The 22,914-nt window shown below is 45.2% G+C and overlaps 1 protein-coding gene across 1 annotated transcript in view; it reads right to left on the reverse strand.

Moving 5' to 3' along the window:
- LOC309687566 (fibroblast growth factor 12-like) overlaps nucleotides 1–17,941 on the reverse strand; it is a 54,454-nt gene extending 36,513 nt beyond the window's left edge. The window contains exon 1 of the mRNA XM_082502625.1: nucleotides 17,187–17,941. Coding sequence (XP_082358751.1) covers nucleotides 17,187–17,217 — 31 coding nt within the window. The 5' untranslated portion in view covers nucleotides 17,218–17,941. The remainder of the gene's footprint in view (nucleotides 1–17,186) is intronic.
- Nucleotides 17,942–22,914: the final 4,973 nt, after the last annotated feature.

Raw genomic sequence — 22,914 nt, forward strand, 5'->3', positions numbered from 1 at the left:
TGAACCAAATACAGCAGTAACACAGTTTGCATTATAGGGGCGTGGCCTCGTTGACTGACAGGTGGATGGTGACACAGGTGGGTGTCAGGCTTCACCTGAACTGGACCTCTGGACTGATTTTGTGCTGTTGGAGCCTTTTTAATGACATCATCCAACCAATAATGTGGCTGCTGTGAGGTCGCTGTGGTAACAGACCACCTATGAAGTCTGAGCTCCAGTTTTTTTGAGTAAAATTCCAGGATTTTAATTGGATGTAACAGATTAGCAGGTACCTGTGTCCGTGTGAAGCACCTGTTAACTTAATGACTTAATCATTTCTGGCTCAAAGAAATCACAGGTGTATTTGAAGTGCCAGGAGCCTCTCCTCTCAGTACGTTTGTGTGTGGATCTGTCACGGCTCCAGTCAAAGGCTCGTGTGGGTTGTCTCCAAGCACCAACTAGGACCGGGTTTATTTACTATTTATTTTGAAATCTACATTATTTGCTATATTTGATGATCTATGTCATTCTCCCAGGATACTATCCTGTTAATTGGTTCTTTGATATCTAAGCTGGCCTGTAATCAGGAAGGCTACGCCCTCTTATCTACCTGCCTGATCACCTGTGATTTGTCAAGAGAACTCGAACATGAACTTCAGAGAGAAACTGGAAATCTTCTGGTATCCAGTCTGTGTTTGAGGTCATCTGGCTCCCAGTAAGCCCTTTGGCCCCCTGCTGTGCCAAAAACAAAGACTACCAGACATCTGCTGGAACCTGTAACTCCTCTCAGTCCTGTTTCTAAATCTAAGTCCTCCGTGATGTCACAGTATTGATTTAGGAAAGCAGAGATGATTGGATGCAGATCCCAGCGGGGTTTCCGGAGCAGCTCTGACGGAGGAGACCGGCTGCGTGTTAGTGATGAGGGAGGGCGAGGATGCAGCTCTAATGACAGCATAGTGATGATAAATATTTTAAACATCCAAATCAATACCAAGATTTTCCTGAAAGTACTTTACATAAAATCTTTATGTATGTAAATAAATAATATTAAGGTGCCGGCAGATGTTCCAGCTCTGCACCTTTACAACAACAGCAGCCGCTCATTTCCCATCTTTCCCTCATTTTGATCATTTCCAGCTCCGTCTTTCCGTTCTGGCCTCCACCACAGCAGCTCTGCATGACTTAAAGTTCAAAATAATCCTTATTTATCTCACACCGAGCCTCGGTGCAGCCTCGGTCTGAAACAAGCTGTTTTAGTCACGTCCCTTCACAAACTCAAAGACTAAACAGAAGGTGGGAGGGGCTTCTGCGTGGAGCACGCCTGAAGATGATGACCATGTAAGGATATCCCATCTCTGTGACATCACTTCTTATTACTGATTACAGTTTTAAACTGTGTTTAAAGTGCGAAGACGAGGCTGTTCTCTTCATCTGAATGAACATCCGTAAATAAACACTCAGTGACCTTCCACATCTCTACATTTGCTTCTGATGATGAAGGTTCCTATAAAAATCATCCCCACTGGAGCTGAGAGCCTCTGTGAGCTCAGTCTGTTTACACGTACATCGTCATGTTTGAAGCTTCATATCCTCTGATTATTGGAGAGCGTTGGCTGAGAGCAAACAGCTGACCAGCAGCTGGGCTCGCCCCGTCGAGCCTCCTTTTGTCTCCGATGCTGAGGATGTGTGTTTGTTTTTCAGCTGCAGCCTCGAGCTGCTGCAGTCTGTTCCCCGTGTGACCAGCAGGGGGCGCAGAGCAGGCGTCAGGGCGTGACGATGGGGGGGTGCTGCACTGAAGGACAGATGGTCCATCCCACTGCATCCACGTTTCCCTGTGTGATCAATGATCCAATCAGCTGTCAGCAGGCTCGGCTCTCTCTGGACATCTTCTTTTTGTGTTTATATTAAAGATAAGAACCTTTAGGTGCACGGCAGAGAAGAAGAAGAATGAAACACAGCACAACACAGCAAGAAACATGGTGGAAGGAAAACAGAGCTCAGAGCTGCAGCTGAACCCAGAGGAGAAGAAGCTGAGGCTGAATCTGTGCCTGCAGTCTGCTGATCACTTATCTCCTTATCATAAATGTACGTCCATGTAAAGCATCTTATAATCAGCTCAGTGTATGTATGCTCAGTTTCACAGTTTTTTTCTATCCTTGGATCTCTATGATGTCACAAAGAGAGGGCATCTTTAACATGGCCATATGCGAGGAGCAGCCAATCAGAGAAAAGCTGGCTCAGTGGGTGGGGAGCGGGTTTCAGACAGAGGATCAAACTCTGGGTTTATTCTGAACTGTGCATCATGCAAAGCCAGCTAATGACAGCGTCAGGTGCTGAACAATCATAACAATAAAGTCATCAGACGTTCATTTATCAGATGCTGTGATTGGCTCCTCTGTACGGTTCTCTGTTACAGAGCGCGCTCAGCTCACGTCCAGACCTGGTCTTCGTCACCGCTTCGTGTCCCAGCACCTTAAATTAATGAGGTATTAAAAGCTTTTTAAGTTCACTTTTATGTGCTGATGCTCTTCTCTTCCCAAGGTCATGCAGACAGACGTCAGTAAAGATGACAGAGGATAAACTGAGACAGAAAACAGCATCAAACCTGCAAACTGTCTCCGTCTGCCTCTGAGCGAAAGGCAGAAAATAAACTATGAATCTGTCAGAATGAATAAAGGAGCTCCACAGGGTTCTGTGCTCGGGCCTTTTTCATCTTACTAAACATCTCCTGCAGTCATCTCTCCTTCAGCGTGTACATTAAACAAATATGTAGGTCTGCTTTTTTTCCCCATGTGATCAATATCACTAAAATTAGAAACGCCCTGTCTCACACTACTGCTGAACAAAAAAACTATGTGTGTGCTACTTATACAGATTAGTTACATTTTATGCAAAGCCGGTCTAACTCACTATGCTCATACTCAGAGGTCGTTTCTATGAGGTGCCGTAAGGGACATTATTACTGAAACGCTCTCACACACACTACTGAAAAACCAAGTCATTTCAGTTGAACAGGAAGGCATTTCAGTTGAACAGGAAGTTAATTCTTGACAAGGAAACTGAAGGAAAAAGTGTTAGATTTCAAACAAACCACTACACAGATGTCTACTCAGCAACCTGTTAGTTAGGGGTGGGTTTTTATAATCGATTTATTGATTAAAATCGATTCTGGCTTGGATAACGTGAAATCGATTCATTAAAATCCTGAATCGATTTTTTAATATAAATTTATTTTACCCAAAATGCCAGAATCTCTGGTGAAACCTCACAAAATTTCAACAACCACCAAACAGCTAAGACAGTAAATGAGAGCAGGTACACGGCTTCTGCACAAAGACGTGAACACACAGCGCGACCCGCGGATCAGAATCAGTGAGATGTCGCCTTTCTCACCCGACAGCACGGACACGGTCGGGGCTGAAAGCCGACAGCTCGCTGACTCTGATCTGTCGGCGGGTCCGCGCTTTGTTTTCACGCCGTTTTTGCGCCGATTCTAAAGCTGTTAGTTTGATCTCTCTCCAAACAATATTGACTGAACCAGCAGCAAAAGGAGATCCAAACTGCGCTTCACATAAACATCGTCATGAATTCCCTCACTGTTTTGCTTCCACCACGATAAAATCGCACGTCATGCACAGCCCTCTCTTTCTCTCTCTCTGTACTTCAAGAACAGTTTCCCGTCTAAAAATCTGTTTTCTATATTATTCGCTTGCTTGTTATGCACAAGTCTACTGTTGTTTACAGCGCAGTCGGCCGCTGTTTGTTTTTTTTTTCATTTTACATACTTCCGAAAAGAAAACCTAATTTCTGCCGTTCAATACTGAATAAATTTAAACTTTTTAAAATTATGCAAAATGCAAAACGTTAGCCGTGTCTCTAATAAAACCGCTGTAACGTCAGAGGTAACGTTCATATGTTGATTAATGGTTTTCTTTCGTTTTTGATGTACTGCAGAATATTTTTTATAAAATCCCAGGCCAGGAAAACCACCTTCATGTTTTTATGTGTTTTATCTTCAGCTACTTTGACACAAAGGCATCTGCTGTGATGCTCACACCTTTGATAAAGTCTTGCGTGTGTCAGCTTCCTTTTTTTAAATACAAAAATATGTAAATGTACTGATCTGAATTATAATATTTCTGACTGTCAAAATTCCCCATAATCAAATCGAATTGAATTGAATCGAATCCTGGAACAAATCGATTCTGGACCTTAGTGAGACAGCTGCATTACTTAACAATATATTAGCCTCAGCATAAGTCAAAGTTTAGAATAGCGGGAGACGTGCATTATCCTGGTTATTTTTTTGGCATATGTGCTTTTTGTCTTTTTTAGCAAAGAAAAATATCTTAAAATCATCAATAAAACCAGGGAGAGAAGGCTTAGCGTTCCTCCATTTAGCACAATGGATATGATATTTACTCAAAAGTATGATGATGTTAATAATGTCTGAGACATCCAATGCTAGATAATCCATATAAAAAAAAATTATGATGTAATTCAAACAGTGGCACATCATTAATATTTAGGGAAATCCAATTTTTTAAGTTGCACCAAATACATTGTGTGATAGGGCATAGGAAAAAAAAAGATGTTCTAGGGTTTCATTTTCATCAGTACAAAAAGAACACTGATCCACCTCAAAGCCAAATCTCTTTTTTTAGAAATTCTGCCACAGTATTAGTTTTGTTTAAAGTGTGTTTCTTTAACTTTAGGTAGAATAGGCTATTTCATAAATTTTTAGTATGCTTTATCCAGTGTATATGAAATAACTAAATTAGAACCATGCCATGTAACCATTCTGTTGTAACTATGAAATATTTTGTCTTTGAAGAAACTACTAACAAATTTCTTATTGCATTTTTATCAAACAGCTGACATTGCCCTAGCAATAAATTTGGGAGCACTGATGAGAAATTATCGTATATCATAAAAATTTTAATCAAATGAAGCAGAGGCAGTGGGACCAGTTCACAAAATTTGTTATATTCTCTTTGAGAACAGTTTAGACAATATTTTTCTGAAAGTTCTGTGTAACTTAGAATGACACCGTTATCATCCAACAAATCTGTTATGAATATAATATTTTTGTTCAAACCAGTCACTCTTGAAAATTGATTTTTGATTAAGTGTTATTACCCTATTATTCCATAAGGTTGAATTATGGGGAGAAGTTGTGGGTAAATCTCATTTTCCCAAAAATGCAACGTCTGTTTTGGAAAGTTTGATATCTTTATGGGGATTTTATTTGCCGCAAAATCACATTTCAAAATAAAGTCTAATCCTGTATACTATTTTATTAAACAAGAATCATGGGATGTGGAGCTAAGTAGAGTCTGGCTGTGACAGACAAGATTTTAACCATTTAATTCTAAGGGTGCCAACCATAAATTCCAATTCTGGAGTTTTGATACCACCTTTATTGTATCCCTTCACAAGCTGAGATCTTTCTATGTAATGGGTTTTATTCCTCCACAAAAATTCGAACACATTTCTATTTATGGTTTTCATGGTATTTATCGTTTTTTTATTTTTATATCGTTTACGTGGCGCAAAAAAGGTTGGGGACTGCTGTACTAGCAGGTTGCTGAGTAGACATCCTTGTAGTGTTTTGAAATATACCACTTTTTCCATCAGTTTCCTTGTCAGGAAACAACTTCCTGTTCAGCGGAAATGCCTCTGGTTTCAGTGGTGTGTGTGAGAGCGTTTCAGTAGTGTGTGTGAGAGCGTTTCAGTAGTGTGTGTGAGAGCGTTTCAGTTGTGTGTGTGAGAGCGTTTCAGTAATAATGTCCTTTACGGCACCTCATACGTTTCTGTGTGGCTGTGACTCCCTCGTAGGTCACAGACTCTTTACAAAGTTGTGATTTATTAAAGTCAGCTCTGGATTTACTTTCTCGACTGAAAACATCACATGACCATACTTTATCAACACACCTGCACAGGCGAAGCAGGGACGGACTGGTCCTTTACAAACAGGTAGGGACTCTTATTTTGACGGGGTAAGCGTCGTGGATGCAGGAAGCTGTTGGAGCTGCAGAGGGTTTGATGGGAGCGTTAATGCAGCAGAGACATCCATCCTGCTCGGCTGCTGCAGCCACACCACCGCATTACATTAGACTGTTCATCAACCCTGTGTGTGTGTGTGTGTGTGTGTGTGTGTGTGTGTGTGTGTGTGTGTGTGTGTGTGTGTGTTGCAGAGACCATTTCCAGAGGAGCCTCATAAATAATTGAAAGGTCTGCTGACTCTCTCTCTCTCTCTGTCTACATGACGATACACTTTTAGGTTAAGCTCGCTTGCTCCTCTCTCTCTATGACACATGCCGTCTCTCGCCCCTTCACACCGTCTCCATGGCGATACTCTTAAAGGACCATGCCACGTTTTCTTTACACGCTGTCCCGTTTGCCGACGCAGAGGTGACATCAGGCTCTGTGGTAATAAAACAGCAGGTCTGCTGATTACTTTCAGCCGTCAGTAGCGTTTTTGTCTCTGTGGCAGGAAAAAAGCTTTTTCACAGCTCAAGGTCACAGCTGCCGACAAACAGAAGCATCAAGTCCTCTCCCTAAAGGCAACAATCATTCAGTGTTTGTATGTATACTTAACAAAAATCACAGCTACTGATCAAAAAACAAGCAATCATGCCAACCCCAACAAATACTGCACAACATCACAGCACTGTAGCTAAACTAACCATTTATCTTTATCACTGCTGCTGAATAAAATATTATAAATCCAGCTCAGAAGTCCCAAATAAAACGTGCTGCATGTCCGACGCACTGCAGGTCCAATATCTGCTCCAGTGAAGCTGGATGTTCATATTAAACATGGACAAAGTTTTTAACAACGAGGTCAGAGTATAATCTCTGCAAACAGCTCTGAACACTCAGTTTCACGCAGGTTTTTCTATCTTTGATGTGTATGATGTCATAGAGTCAATATCCCTAATATGGTTGTCTCAGGCACAGAAGCCCCACCCACTTTCCTTTCTCGGCAGCCGATCAGAAGTGAGTTGGTTAAAGGCTCAGGGGGACTAAACCAGCTTGTTTCAGGCAGTGGGTGAAGTGAGAGGCCCAGAATCAGACAAAGAAGGATCATTTTGAAATGTGACCCGAGTGCAGCCAAAGAATGAAAACAAGGAGCTGCGAACGAGCAGCAGATGTACTTCAACTAAGATCTGGAATGAATAGTGAGTGTTAGCAGACTGTGGTCTTGGTGTGCTCATCTCCAGTCACAGAGTCTGTGGTGTGATCACCATCATCCAGTCCTCCGCCTAAAAAAGCAGCTTCTTGCATATTTATGAGTTTGGAGGTTCTTTGATTATTTCTCTGAGCTATATGTGTGTGTGTGTGTGTGTGTGTGTGTGTGTGTGTGTGTGTTTATTTTTAGATAAAAATATAGCTTTTATGTTCCATTTGGGTAAAAGAAAGGACAAATGATATAAAAATGGCTGAACATTAATCAAACTAACCCTAATCACAGACAGGTTGTCATGGGTGGATATTAGGAGGTTAAATTCAGCCTGCTGGAGGTGAAACGACAGGTTTAAAGTGAGTCACACATGCGTCTGAGCTCGTCTGTCTTTGGGAGCAACTGGCCAAAAAGGCCGTGACACCAGGAAGATGCTGAACCATCAATCTGCTCTGAAATCTAAACCAACATCATCCTCCCGACGCCTTTACTACAGAAATGTAAGAGAGAACATCTGTGACACAGCCAAGAATCGCAGCTGTCACACACGAAGAGCTGATGAAGACGGAGTGGGAAATGATTCAGATCTCTGCGAGCCTGTCAGGACAGAGTGAGACGCACTAATGTGGGTTTGACATGTTCCCATATTTCATGGGACGCTCTTCTCCTCAGATGACGGACCTCCTGTTTCCTGTCGTCCAAACTGGATATTACAGATCATTTTATAGTGACAGGCTTTCTGCTTCTAATAACCTCCTAACATGCACCAAGTCTCCGGCTGTTTAGAGTCCAGGTTGGGTTTGGTCACTCAGAGGAGTGCAGGCCGGTCTCAGGTGAAGGTCACTCGGTCCATCGTCAGGAACGTTCTGGTCTCAGCCTCGTGTTTTTATCCAGCAAACAGGACACAGAATATCTGACCTGCTTCTGGAAGGACTTGCTTTGCGGTGACAATGAACTCCTTACAACAGGGGTGGAGAACTCCAGGCCTCGAGGGCCGGTGTCCTGCAGGTTTTAGATCTCACCCTGGGTCAACACACCTGAATCAAATGATTAGTTCATTACCAGGAATCTGGAGAACTTCAGGACATGTTGAGGGGGTAATTTAACCATTTAAATCGGCTGTGTTGGATCAAGGACACATCTAAACCCTGCAGGACACCGGCCCATGAGGCCTGGAGTTCGACACCTTACACCAAGACTGGAAATTACCAGATGGCCTCCATTCGAAGGTCTGAGTCTTTGTGCATGATGTCAGATCAGCTTAAGCCAAAGGCTAAAGATTCAGATTGACAAACATCCAACAATACATTGTTTTCCTTTAAGTGCTTTTACTTTTCACCTAAACATAAAGTCCAAGGTTTGGGCCATCACGGAGAGTGTAACCGAAGCCCTGGATGGTTCTGTAAATGACTTTAAGCTGTTCATATCCACCACGTCACTACGGACCTAATCAAGACTAGGGTTAGGTTTCACTTTATTGACAAGCTAGAAGGTATTAAAAATCAAGCCTCATAGCGGCATCCTCACGGTTTCCTGTTATGGATGTCCAAGAAGTGAAAACTCCGTCTGGGGTGGTAAGGAGCTGGAGGTCACTGCTTCATCAGTCATGGCCCGGATGGGACTTAGTGTCAGGCCTGAGCGTACCCCTCTCCTACCTCGATTGAGGGTTTTGTTGCCTCTGCTAAACTGCTTAAATAAAATATCCTGCACTCAAAAAGGGACTTTTGCAACTTCTAAGTGTAACAGTGAAGGTTAGAGCTTGTGAGTAAGTATGATGTCTTCCATCTTCTTCCTGGCCTATTCTTTTCCTGGCTCTAAAGTAATAACCAAGCCAAACCATACTTGGTTTTTAGGCAGTTTCAGCTTTACCTATTAGAAACACCCATTTCACTCAGAAACCTGGAGCCTTTGAACAGAGAGCCACTCCACACTTCCTGAACAGGAGAAACTGGGATAAAAACACCTTAAATAATATTAAATGAGCAAGGTACTACAACACAAACTGCCCAAAACTCAATACCAAGAGCTGACAGATTCATCCAATCACCCAACCTTAGGAGGCGTAAAGGGGTTTCCAACTGTTTCTGAGCAGAGTCTGAACATGGTGTAGGAAAAGAGGCCTTTAGTGTGATGTGCAAAAGTTCCTGCACCAGTCTGATGTCATTATTTAACAGTGTGTAAAGTCATAACAACACACCAGCAGCAAGTCTGTCGAACTGAACAATGTGGTCCCAACTCTTCCCATTTAGAATACAAAACTTTCAAAATAAAATGTCAATAAACAAGAACAGCCAACCAATCACAGACAGCCAAGGTGAATATGTTTGCTTTGTCAGACAGAAAATCCTCACAGAGGTAAAGACCTCTAAACACGAATGTTTTTACATTTCAGCTGCAGCTGTTTCAAAATGAGGTTTAAGTGACTTCCTGTTTGTGATTTTGCTTTTCCTCCCGATGCCCTCGGACTTCTGCTTCCATGTCCTGGCCTCTGCTCCTCGGGAGCTGCTTAAAGAGCGTGCATGATGCAGCAAGCGTGCAGTAACTTTCCACGCTGAATGTGAAGCTTTGGAAAAAACTTTTATAAAACGATCATAAACTGGCTCAGATGTTGTTGCTGTTCCACTTCCAGCTTCCTGTTTAAAACAGAGAGCCGAGCGCTGCTGGGAATGATGGAGACGCACTGGCCATAAAACATCAGACAGGGAGGGGCTGGCGCACGCTGAGCTCAGCATCTTCTGCCTTTTATGTTCATCTCCCACACAGTGGAGGAGGGTGGCTCGTTTGTGAGAGGACTCAGCTGTACTTCAGGCCATCCAGGGCCGATCGTTCATCAATTTATTCAAAAAGATCCTTCTGCTTTCGTTCGTGTACGCGCTTTCTAAGTTTCCTGGAACAGTTTAATCAACAGTCCATCAAAATCAAACCACATTTCAGAGAAATCTGCAAAGACCTGCAGCCAAAGCTCAAATATATTTCTGGTTATTTCATGGAGACTTAAACCTGCTGCAGTTCCTCTATCATCCACTAGAGGCCTGACTCCAACTGAGTCAGTCTCCATAGACTTCCATGTTTAAATGAAAAATGTCAGATTTCGTAGACGTTGTCCTGGACACGATGTTTCACGTCTCATTTCCTGCAAACCATCGACAGCCTGCAAACTGACCAGCGAATGAATGATTGCTGAGTGGGCTAGCATCTCCTGAACATTCACATTAGCTAATTTAAAAAGAACTCATTTCCATCTCCCTGTTTCTACTCTCTGATTCTGCTAGGGTAGCTTTGCATGACTCATAGTCCAAAATAATCCTTCTTTATCTTATAATAGGGCTTGGTGGCAAATTTCTCCTGACTGGGTGCCCCTCGTAAACACGACATCTGACGTCAGTGTTTGAAACTCTGTCCATGTTTCAGATGAACATCCATCGGAGCAGCAGAGAAACGACAGGAAATAAGGAACAGGTCCACATCCTGCTGCTGCAACCTGAGAAGGAGCCGAGCGCTCGATTACGGACTGAAACTGAGTGAAACAGCAGCTGGAAGCCACTGACTTTTGCAGCTTGATCCAGATAATGAGCTTAATGTCCTGCAGGAATCGATCCGCTGCAGGAAAGTGTCAGTGCTGTATCGCAGCGAGCTACAGAAGCAGCGAGATGATGCAGCGTGATGCCTCTTCACTCACACACGATCTTAACCAGCAGTGTAATTACCATGAAAACGCTGCAGCTGACAGATTCTGTCATCGCTGTTGACGCTGCTCGTTTTAACCGTGAACTGTCGGCGCCGGTCGGCTGTAGCGGAGCAGCTGCCGACACTACCTGCAGGTATTTTTTCATCATAACAACCAGCAGACACGAAAGCTACGCCTGTTAGCACAGGAGCTCGATGGATGTGAGAAACTGGATCCAAAATGGAGGCAGCTGTGAGAAGCTGTGACAGGTGACGGAAATGAGGATTTTGTTGATGCGATCTAAACGCTCCGTGTGTTACTGTGACAGACCCACCAGTCAGAGCATCTCCTCTCCCCTCAGCTGACCGCTCACACTGAGCTCAAACTAGCCTGGAGGCAGGCACTCGGCTCCGCCCCGCTTTTAAACACGCCCCCGCCCACAGGTGTCACTGTGAGACAGGTGCAAGGGGACAGCTGATGTGATAACTGACTTCTGACTGCATTCACAGAGACTCATGAACTTTTACGTATCATTTAAAGGACAGAAAGAAATGACAAAGACTGTTTTGGACTGTAAGCACCGTCTGTGGGAGGCGGGAGGTGCAGGGGGGGGTAAAAAGGGGCAACATCCACAGGGAGACCGATTCAAAGGGCTGCTGGAAAGGTTAACACTCCTCCCACAGGGTCACCTGCAGAAACCTTAATGACTTTTACCTCCTCTACACAGGTCTCGATTACCAAAGGCTCTGCTGTGTTCATCTCAACCCTCGATCCAGGAGTCGAAGCTTTCGTGCATATTTCAGGATGTCGGCAGTTTGAGCTCGCAGCTGAACGATACTGAAGACCGTCGCAGCGGCGAGCTGAGCAGCCTGCCCGAAGGGAAACGAGCGAAGCGGCGGTCACAAAGTATACCTGGAAACACAAGTCTGTGTGAGAAACACCTGGCTGGAAGCACAGCAGTGATACCTGCAGGTGTGTAAAGGTGGGAACAGTTGGTCAAATTTTCATCTGCAGGCGGATTACCAAACGCCCTCACACCTGCTTAGTATGACGCTGAGGTGAAGTCACTGCAGAGGCTGTTACACCAACATATGAGAGCTGGGTCAATATTCAAGAATCCAGTAAGTGAACAAAGTCATCAGTGATGGACTCATCACTGAAAACTGCACTCAGATCTGCTCTGTGAGTGTTTTAAAGGTGAGGCTGTGCATCTCCGTCCCCGGTGGTTTGACTGCAGCTCTCACCGGCTGGTAAATCATCACTTCCTGACACTCTAATTTCATTTTTCAGTAACGGGAGGGGAAGCTCGCGCCGAGCAACCGCAACCTTTTCGATCGCTCCGACATGCCGAGTGTTTTTCCACAGGACTGCACATGAAGGTAAAGGGCAGAGTAATTCTACCCCCGCAGAGCGAGGACAGGAAGATCCACCTCATCTCACTTGTGAAGGAGAAGCAGGAACTCTAAAATCAAGCCTGTTAGTGAAGAGACAACAAGAACGCTTCTTATAACTATGACACTGATTATTGTTTTATATGAACACAACATCTTACTGTCTTTGTGAGGCATTCGTTTTTAGAAAACATGAAATTGAGCGTTCTGACACAGGAAGTGAGAATCATCTGCTTCAAACATGGCGAGCCTGCAACAGGACTCCAGCCAGCAACAACACAAAGGTGTACAGGTACACAGAGACACTGATACCGGCAGTGTTTGGGTGAAAACACAACCTGAAATCGACATAAACACTCCCCTGTGTGTGTGTGTGTGTGTGTGTGTGTGTGTGTGTGTGTGTGTGTGTGTGTGTGTGTGTGTGTGTGTCCACAGAGTCTCTCAGGTTTCTGTTCTGGGCAGCAGGTCACTGAATCATCCTGATTGGTGTGGATCTGATCCCAGAATCAATACAACACACTGATCTGTGTGCTGTAAACAAACACACCCCTTTAGACCACGCCCCTTTAGGCCATGCCACCTGACAGTTGTGAAACAGCAGGCCCAAAGCAAATCATTGCACCCTGAAGCTTCTCCCTCGCCAAAATAAAAGTCTCTGGTCTACATGTTTGCATTTTCTACAAAGCACTGGGTGAAAATGTGCTCTTTCTTTGATGTGGGCTTGCAGTAGGCCACGCCCCCACACTGGACGGCTTTATATTTGACACATTTACAGAATCAGTATGAGGTTTTTGTGGACGTTTACTTTTAGAGCACTTCAACTGCTTCATGACGAGGAAGTGACGCGACACCAGACTCCTCCTGTAGGCTTACAGCCCTGAAGCCCCCTCAGTCCTGCTACCTGTTCTCTTCTGTCTCCCTCACAAACACTCCCAGCAGACTGCTGTCGGGTGTCTTCCTGTTAAAAGGGAGTTCTTCCTTCCCACTCTCTCCAACTGCTGCTCATAGCGGACTTTCTGTTGTTGCAGCTACATCTATACATCACAGGCTCTCTATGATATAAACCAGCTGTTTTGTGTTTTTAAAGCAGACGTCAGCTTTGTGTCATGTGACTGTTGATTGTTGGAGCAGCTCTGACTGCTTCAGCATGCAGAGCTTTGAGAGTGAGATTTTTAAAAAGCACACTAAGGAAAATAAATGCATTTCTGCTTTTTAAAGGATAATCGTGGTTTATTCTACCAGCACGGCCTCGCTGGCACAAAGAGGATTTCTCAGAATAATTCCCCGTCGTTCAGGTGGGCTGAGAGCTGCACTGGCCTGCAGTTCTGCTGATAATACAGCGCGCTGATGCTGTGAGCTCTCCTGAACAGCAGAGAGCTGACTCACGGCAGCTTTTAACTCTTTTCGACTGACAGACATTTCACTGACTTCAGCACAGCTTTCACGTGTCTCTGAACCAGCTCGGACCACATCTGGAGGAGCTTTGACACTCGCTCCGGCCAGATGTTACAGAGGCTGCACTGCAGCAACACACTGCAGGTTAGGCCTCTCTGTTCCCCATCAAAGAGAAAGACTGTCGGGCACCAAATGAACACCAAATGTTAACATAAAGGAGTCTGACTCATAAAGCAGTTAGCTCAAAGTTCAGCCTCGTTTATCTTTGGCGAGTGCGACGACGGAGCGCGTTCTGTTTTATGGCAGCAGGAAGCCGCCTGGCAGGATTGCTTTACGCTTGTTTTATTGTGAGTCTTCTTTTATGAGCCGACATCTGTCACAAACACGCTTTAATAAAAACATATCAACTGTGAATTGGCCTGCTGCTCCTGCTGCCTGGTGTCATCAGTAACTTTGACATGTCCTCGTAGCACCGACCACAGGACTGAGCTCTCTCTCATCCATGCTGGGAGACCCGGATGCTTCTGACTGCCGTGGCTTTCTCGTCCATTGTTAGGTGGTTGCTAGGCAACATGTATAATATCTGATATGGATAAGAACCTTCAGGAGACGAAGACTGCAGATGCTAAATGTTGCTGACGGTGTTGGAGGCGTTCTCGCTGTGAGAGATCAGCCTTGATGTTAAGACTCTTCCTGAGCCACTTTAGCGCTTCGGCGTAATACGAGGCTCCTCCGTTGCACAAAGATGCTCGTCTGGTTTCCTCCTCAGATGTTGATCTTTCAGTTTTTTCCCTCTTGTAGCCTTTAGGGTTTGTGGCGGAGTTGTGGTCCCTGGCTCAGCTGCAGCAGAAGTGGAGATGATTGTACTGATGTACTGAGGTCGGAGATCAGAGGAGAAAGGAGTGTGTGCACTCGGCTGGAAAGTTGGCTGACGTGTGTGCCAAACCGGGAAAACGTGTGAAATAGTGAAATCAATGAAAACTCCAAACTAAATGCAAAGACGGTGGATCGCAGTCCTTCACAGAGCTGCTTCTCTCTGCAGCATCATCATTGCTTTCTGCTCTTCAAACCTGCTGCTGTGCCGTCTGCATAGCTAGCATGAGCCCGCCGGTTTAAAACATGCTAACATTAGCCGCTGTGCACTTGTTTTGTTGGGCAGTGTAAGAACAACACTGCAGACACATTAATGAGCATCTGCTCAACCTTTACATGAAAACATGACCAATAAATATTTCTAAGAATATTTTCATCCATCCGTTTGTCTAATTCAGGGTCGCAGTGGGGGTGGAGCCTATCCCAGCTGTCTGGGCGAGGCAGGGTACACCCTGAGCAGGTCGCCAGTCTGTCACAGAGCTAACGCATAAAGACAGACTATTAACCTTACCCCACTAACTGCACATGTTTGGAGTGTGGGAGGAAGCTGGAGAACCCAGCAAGCACAGGGAGAACATGCAAACTCCACACAGACAGATCTGATGGTGGAGCCAAACTCAGGAGCCATAAGAATACAAACTCTGGGACTTTCTATTTATTACTAAGATAAAGATTACCACATGCTGCTGTTATTCAGGCCACACAAGCTCTTCCTTCCTCCTCTCAGCCCGAGTGCACTTCATTTTACTGCTCCTCACAGTGTGGAGCTCACAGAGACCCAGAGGCCAAATAACACGATCACCACCAACCCCTCCAACCTCAAAATGTGGATTTTTTAAAGCAGAAAATATGACGGCACAGGTGAACAAAATTTTAATTATGTCAAATATGAGAAACATGTATGATCAGCTTCTTTGACAGAGTGGGTGCAGGAAACCAGCTGGAAATATAACTGCAGGAAGTGCATTAACCCTGCTAATGCTGCAGCCTCTCCATGTGTGCGCAGAGACAGCACGAAAATCTGTGCGAAACTTCTGGCGTGCCGCTAGGGCGGGGGCTGAAAGTCGTGGACCCCGTGCTGCCTCTGGTGTAACGGCTGAATCTTGGTGTTGATGGTCAGCTGTCACGTCTGCAGTCTGGAGACCTCAGCAATCAGACGCTTACCAGGATAAAGGAATGATGCAATCGAAGCGTTGCATTACCAGCTTCCTCGTGTGCTCGGCTGACAGCAGTGACCTGATTTTACTGCAGCTGCCATAAATTGATTTTCATCAACAAGTTAGACACTTAAAATGAACCAGGCTCATTAAAAAGCTTCATACATGCAGCAGCTTACAGCTGAGTTAGCGTTGCTAATGTAACCGTGGTTACCGGAGGAAGCATTTCCACCACAAAAATGAGACGACACAAGGAGAACGAGACAGCTGGACTTGTTTGCTAAAGCAGAGAAAAGTTTAAAATACGAGCAGAACCACCTTCAGCCACATCTGGATCTCAGCATCTTCACTGCCAGGATAAAAATGGCTTCTCTCAGATTCAGAGAGTTTTTCTCTACATGCAGTTTTCATTTCTCCAAAACTTTAAATTACAGGTAATCCGTAAATACAAACAACCAAACAAAACGCCTGGAGGATTTCAAGATGGATGCCGCGTGGTGACACGTGTTTTGAGCGTCTTCAGCTCGTCTGCACGGATCCATACACCACAAAGAGGGAGGCGCCGAGTCTCCTCCAGTTCTGTTTTGTGGAGTTAAAAGCGAGCAGGAAGTTTGTTTTATGTTTGAAGGTTTTTGACTCAAACTTGTTTTCTCCGCTGCTCGCCTCCGTGTGCGAGGAGGTGCACGAGGCCTTAAGAGCAGTGAATTAGGAGGAAATGATTAAAATATCCCAAATGAACGTTCTTGTTTTCTTTTTGTTTTACCGTGGTCCTGTTCTTACTGGTTATTTTAATAATAAATCGAGTAAATGTATATTCTCAGATGAATTGAGTTTAAGCTGAGTCTGACATCGTCACACAAAGAACGAAGAGAGGAATTCAGCTTTGGGTTTAATAAAACTATCAGCTGCCGCTGAGGTCAGAGCTGGATCGCTGTAATGGTGACCTGGGATTCACGAGTATTCCTTTGATGTTTGGGGAGAACTTTTGGATCTGCGTCTCTGAGGCTTGTTTCTGGGCCGGTGTCCACGGCGATGTTGTGTGAATGGAATTAACCATATTTTAAGTTGTGTTGCCGTGGAGCCCGGGACGGCCAGGCGAAGCATCACTGCACCAACAGCAGCTCAGTCGCTCCGCGTCCGTCAGTCCTCCTGCCACCCGTCATCCATGTGTCTGCATCAGTCAGCATCACCACCCTCACCTGTCTGCCTGCCTGTGTGTGTTTGCTGCATCAGGCTTCTGTCACACACACACACACACACACACACACTGCACCCCATCCCATAATAACCACACCTAAAAAGCTCCAGTGCAGCTGCATTCAGCAGGATACTGCAGTACACTTTTACCCAACATGCATCAGTCCCCTCCACCCATCCACCCGTACATCCATCCATCCATTCGGGTCCCCTTCATCCTGCCTCCACCCTTCCATCCCTCTGCGGGAAAAAGCACCAAGTTCCTCTCATCCACCCTCACAGGATGAGGGAAACTTCCATCCATCCATGCACCGTTTCATCCACCCATCCCTCCGTCCTACCTGGGGGTGCCTTCTCTTTAACCAGCTCCATGTCCGAGGCGAGGTGCTCCCCTAGCCTGCGTCCCTTGCTTCCTTCCTTGCTTCCTTCCTTCTTTCCTTAATCAGCTGTTATCAACAAGCGTCGAGTCTCGGATGATGTGATCACCGATGAACCGCTGATGGGTGGATGGTACCGGGAGAGCTGGAGGGAGGCACCGCGGGACCTGCTCTCAGATCCTCCGCAGCTGCTTCTTCGCCGTTTTTTTTTCTTCCTGCGGGCGTCGAGGCTCGTGCGTTCACCTGAGCTGTGTCCGCGCGCCGCTCTCTCTCTCTCTCTCTCTCTGTGCTGCTGCAGCTCGAGGCAGGAGAGCACAGGAGTGACGTCACCGTTAAGGTGACACGATGGTGGTGCTGATTGGTGTGAGGAGGAAACGTGATGAAGGAACTTTTAGGGCACGGGGTCTTGCCCATCCCACCGCAGGGCATCAACGGAAGAGAAGGAGTCGAACCCGCGACCTCCGTGCACAAAAGAAAAGAAAAAAAAAACATGCAAAACTCGGGGCCCATCGCGCATGCGCACTGCTTGTCCGTTAACTATAAGGAAGTGTTGCACGGGGAGCTGTGTGAAGGGTCTCCTGCACTGCTCGTTTTGCTTTATTTAAACACTAAAACGACCGCAGAGCACAGATTCATCAGCAAACATCACAATACGTCATCATCTCGAGCCAAAAGCAGACCCAGTCATGTTCAGGTGGGACCCTCGCAGCCCGCAGGTGCCTCCAGGCCACCTTAAATGCTTCTACTGACGCCAACTCCTTAAGATTTAGCTAAATGTGATCACGTTTTCCCCCAAACCAGTCAAAACCAGTCTCTCAGATTGTTGCTCCTCCCCCAGCCTGCTTCTGTCAGACGCTTGTTCCTATTAAAAGGGAGTTTTTCTTTCCCACTGTCACCAAGCGCATGCTTATAGGGCGTGGTTTGATTGTGGGGTCTTTACCTTAGAGCAGACCTTCCCAAAGTGTGGGGCCCGCCCCCCAGCCCCAGGGGGGCGCAGAGCCATTGCAGGGGGGGGCGTGGTATGAAAAGGGGGGGAAGAAAAAGACAAAACGCTTGGACACTGCTAGCACAGGGGGGGCCCACAGAAACGCAAAGCGGGAGATGAAGCATCGCTGAACATGTTTCCAAACCAACTTCATTCTAAGCCAAAGACGAGAAAATATGGTGAAGCAAATCTTCCCTTTGGCTTCACCTGCACAGGTGCCGAAGTCTCCCTGCAGGGTTGGTTTTCCCTGCGTCGGGAGCAGCGCTGCTGTTTAAATCACAGACAAACAGGATCCCACAGCTGTTTATGTTTTTAAACCCATTTTGCACAGAGAGGCATTTTTTGAAAAATGCATTGATAGCAATGTTGAATATTATTACACATACAGTAAAATAATCACAGCGTGACGCCTCTGCCTTTCTAAACAGAGGGACAGTAACTGCGTGTAAAACCTGCAGACAGTCAGATTAACAGTATTTCGTCTCTATCATTCTGCAATTCATCTCATGTAAACAATAACGTGGCCACAGCGGGATGTGAAAAAGGCACATACCTTTGACGTTGCGTGACGAACTCTGTATTCCTCATCCACACGTAAACACAAAAAAGGAGTTTTAAAAAATCGCAGTTTTCAATGATTCGAAACGTCGTTTGCGTGGACGAAACAGCTGCGTGTTCAAAAATACCCGTGTAGGTGCGGACGCAGCGTAAAAGAGTTAGAAGTTTATTTTCTTACTACCTGTAATTTATTGCAGTTTACTTGTATTTGCTTAATTGTTTACTAAATGTTTGAGGTGTGAAATAAACCGCAATGGAGCAAAATATGGGCGTGTGCGGAGGATGTGTTTGTGCATGTGTGCGCGTGCACGCGCGAGAAGGGGGGGGGCGAACATTTTTCTTGTAAAACAAAGGGGGGCCCAGCAAAAAAAGTTTGGGAACCACTGCTTTAGAATATGAAGAGGACTGTTGTTGTGATTTGGTGCTATATCAATAAAGCTGCACTGAATTGGAAAGAGATGAGTCTGTGGACTGAAGGCCACAGTTCTGTGATTGATGAAGCTCAGGAACTCAGATGTAGATGCATCTACATCTGAGTTCCTGAGTCTGTGGGTAGCTGAGGTTTGTGATGAATCTAAGTACTCTGTCATAGATGCTGTGTAAGCCTCGTGCATATAAATAACATCACCATAACCCAGCAATGACATGAAGCAGGAACAGCATGCTAGCCTCAAAGGACAGGACGTGACTCTGAGGTAGAAACCCAGTTTTAGGAAGCAGCTAAACACAAATAAAGCTTCACAAATCTGCTCATTAATCAGAGAAAGCCACAGTTCAGAACCTGCCTGAGAATCCATGCATACTGTTAAACTGTTCTACATCCATGACACGCTGCAGAGAGCAGCTGCTGCTGGGTCTCTCTGCTGCTGTTAACAGCACCGCTGATTAAACAGGAATAAACTCAGGCTACAAATGGAGCTCAAAGACGGCCTGGAGTCAACATCACAGCAGCACATAAAGGCTGCCTGACACCTTTATTGTCGTACGTGTTCCCAAACTACTTTAGTTCCCATCAGAAGGAGGGAACATGCTCGGTTTTCACAAAGAAGATGGATTTACAGGTAGCAGCCAGTTCAGTGAGACACATCAGGTTGTTTCAGCTGCAATTACTGTTGAAGAGAAGGTGAAAGATGAGTCACATTAAAAGCAGCACTCCTCCCCTGCAGACAGAAATCCACTCAGAGTGGGCTTTTTTTGGACTTTCTTACCTAACGTTCAAGGTTCAAGGTTCTTTATTTGTCACATGCATAGTTATACAAGTATAACACACAGTGAAATGTAGCCTGACACGCTCCTCGACATGTGCAAAAATGGGGGGGGGGGGGGGGGGGGGGGGGGGCTGGCTGTAGAGGAAGAACATATATATGTAGTATATACATTGGGTGAATGTGCAGTAGTAGCAGCAAGCAGGTGAATTCTGTACATTAATAAGAATAGACATCAGTTAACAACGCCGTGGTTCAGGCTCTGAGAGGCTCACCTCCTGGGTCACTGGTGGTACTACGGTGGCATTTGGTTTGGAGTAATTGGGCATGTAAACATTTCTCCTCTAACAGCTGTTACTGTTAGCAGACAGACTGTATAAGAACGATGGCGTTAGCTACTATAGCTCGACTCACTGGTTTCTGAAGTACATGTGACCATGTTTGGACCGGAGGATGGAAGGCTATGTTATCAGTTAATGCCAGTTAGCAACCCCAGACTGTGTGTTAGCATCACACAGTACCATACCTGCCAATCAGAGCTCCGTGACATCCAAATATAATCAGAGAATTTCACCAAAGCTGGAGCTCAGACCACTTGGATACTCCTGTGTCACCATCCACCTGTCAGTCAGAGACCACACCCCTAATAATGCCATTTAAACAGGTGAGCTATGAAAACATTGTTGTTAAGAAGGGGTTATTTATAGACCAGCATCAACGCCCACCCACAGATTCAGCTGTGCGAGGTAAAGGTGCGCCGCTCAGGTGTAATGAGCTGTTTGGGTTGCTTTTCCTTCTTATTATCAGGAGTATATTTAGCATTGCTACATATATGGAGGCAGTTTAAATTGCCTAAAGCTTACCTGCACAGCTCAACAAATCTGTTGAACCAAAGTTGGAGTTAACGACATCAGCAGGTTAGGGCGGGACCACCTGGAAGTAAATCACAGGTGATGTCAAGTCAAAGTGAGTGTGTAAAGTGACTGCAGTGCTGTAAAAAGTGAACATCCTGGAATCATCATTGTTCCCCATCAGGTCCACAGAGGGTTAGCTCTCCGCTGATAAACTGCAGGACAGTTTCTGGGCTTAAAGCTGTTGTTAACTGATTTTAAATAAAGTTTTATTTTGTAGGCGTTTTGACACAGTCACATGACCCCACAGAGGTTTCAGGTTCCCCCGTCGCTGATCATCAGTAAATAACTCGTGTTTTCTGTAAATCGGGGATTTTAGCGAGGCTGAGCATCAGCAGTAAAGCCTGCAGCGTGTTTACATGCTGTGGTTATATTTGGACAGTGATGGATAGTTTCCTCTTGGAACGGCGAGCGCTCTGACGGCGGCCAGAAAGAGCTGAGCGCGATCCAAACCCAGCAGGAGGCGAGATGGAGAGAGGGGAGCAGGTGGAGGAGACAGGTGCTGAGGCACCAGGAAGCAGGAGAGAAGAGAAAGGTTAGGAGGAAGCAAAATGAGGCGTTTGAGATGAGCTGTGTGGCGCCGGGCGGCTGAATGAAGCGGACGCAGACGAAGAGTCAGACAGGAGTTATTTTATCAAGTGCTATTTACAACAGTAGTTCCACATTACAGGAGATAAAGTCACTGTGTGCACAAACAGCCTCCGTTCACATGACAGCTCCCTCCATCATACCCGCTCACACAGAGCGAGCTGCTTCCTCACTGCTCCCCCCGGTGGTCGAGAGAGGAAGCTGCTTAAAGGATGTAGTGAAGGAATCCACCAGCTCACCCTGCCTGAGGGTTAATTAGACGAAGTGTTTGAGTGTCCGATTGAAACCTTTAGTCTGGATGGTTTTTAAATGTGTCTGAGTCTAAAGTGTCACACAGGCCATGTGACTTATGATGTCATTTTAACATTATTTCAACGGCCTGCGGCACCAACCACGTGCATGACGTCATATTCTCAGAAGATTGAGCATCTTTAATGTAGCGCACACGTTACCTTATGTGTGCCATCATCTGCAAACAAGACTGCATCTCCTTATTCTGTATCCAGAAATTATCACCTTTATATAGAAGAATTAAAGACCATGATTATACTAAATCCCCATTTCTACGCTCAACATTTTAAACTTTGGTCAGCAGGAAGGTTTTTTTATCCATACATGGGAAAAAATTGGGCACACGATAGCAGATGTTCATGTTGTGACCTGACAGTACTGGAAACCGATCACACACACACACATGCTGTGTGTAATAAATGTGACATAATGTGCAGACCTGAGGCTTCTTTCTGAAGGTCTTACTCAGGGATGTTCCCCAGGGTTCGATTCAACCTGTTCCTGAGCCCAATTCTGCAGTACGACGCGAGATCATGAACCTGCTCTCGCAGGTTCGTGTGGACGTAGCCTAAGAATTAGTTCTGGGCTCTCATATCTGAGAACTACGCAGATGATAAAGACATTTCCTTCTTCTTCTATGGTCCAACAAACTTTACTAACAAATAAACAGCTCCCTGTTTAACTTAAATGTCAACCACAAATCCAATAGCAGGTTTGATCCTGAGGCCTCCCGTCTTTATTCTGGTCTCTAACTGTAGTATAATTAAGATAAATAAATCTGTGCAATGCAAATTTTGTAAAACAAATCACATGAGCTAATGAGTCAACTGAAGTGGCACAATCCAGGGTTCAATCGTGAGGCCTTGTTGACCAAATCTTGAATTTTCTTGTTGTTCCCTAAAACTGCAGACAATCGTAATCTGAGTGGCGCCGCCCCAGATTCACTTCTGGAGTGTTTTTCTTCTCAGCCACTCTTCAACAGAATCGATCACTGTGCAGATGACAGCCTGATTTACTCTGTGGAGGTGAGACTTTCCAAGGTTTGATGCTCATATTCTGCAGTTTAATTTACTTTTCTGATGACACCGAGATGTCAGTTACACTTATTAAGAACTGAAGTTGATGCAGAACTTCATTAACTGTTTTTCCTTTCA

This window comes from Aulonocara stuartgranti, assembly GCF_965226115.1.
Source record: "Aulonocara stuartgranti genome assembly, chromosome: 14".
NCBI classification, from domain to species: Eukaryota; Metazoa; Chordata; class Actinopteri; order Cichliformes; family Cichlidae; genus Aulonocara; species Aulonocara stuartgranti.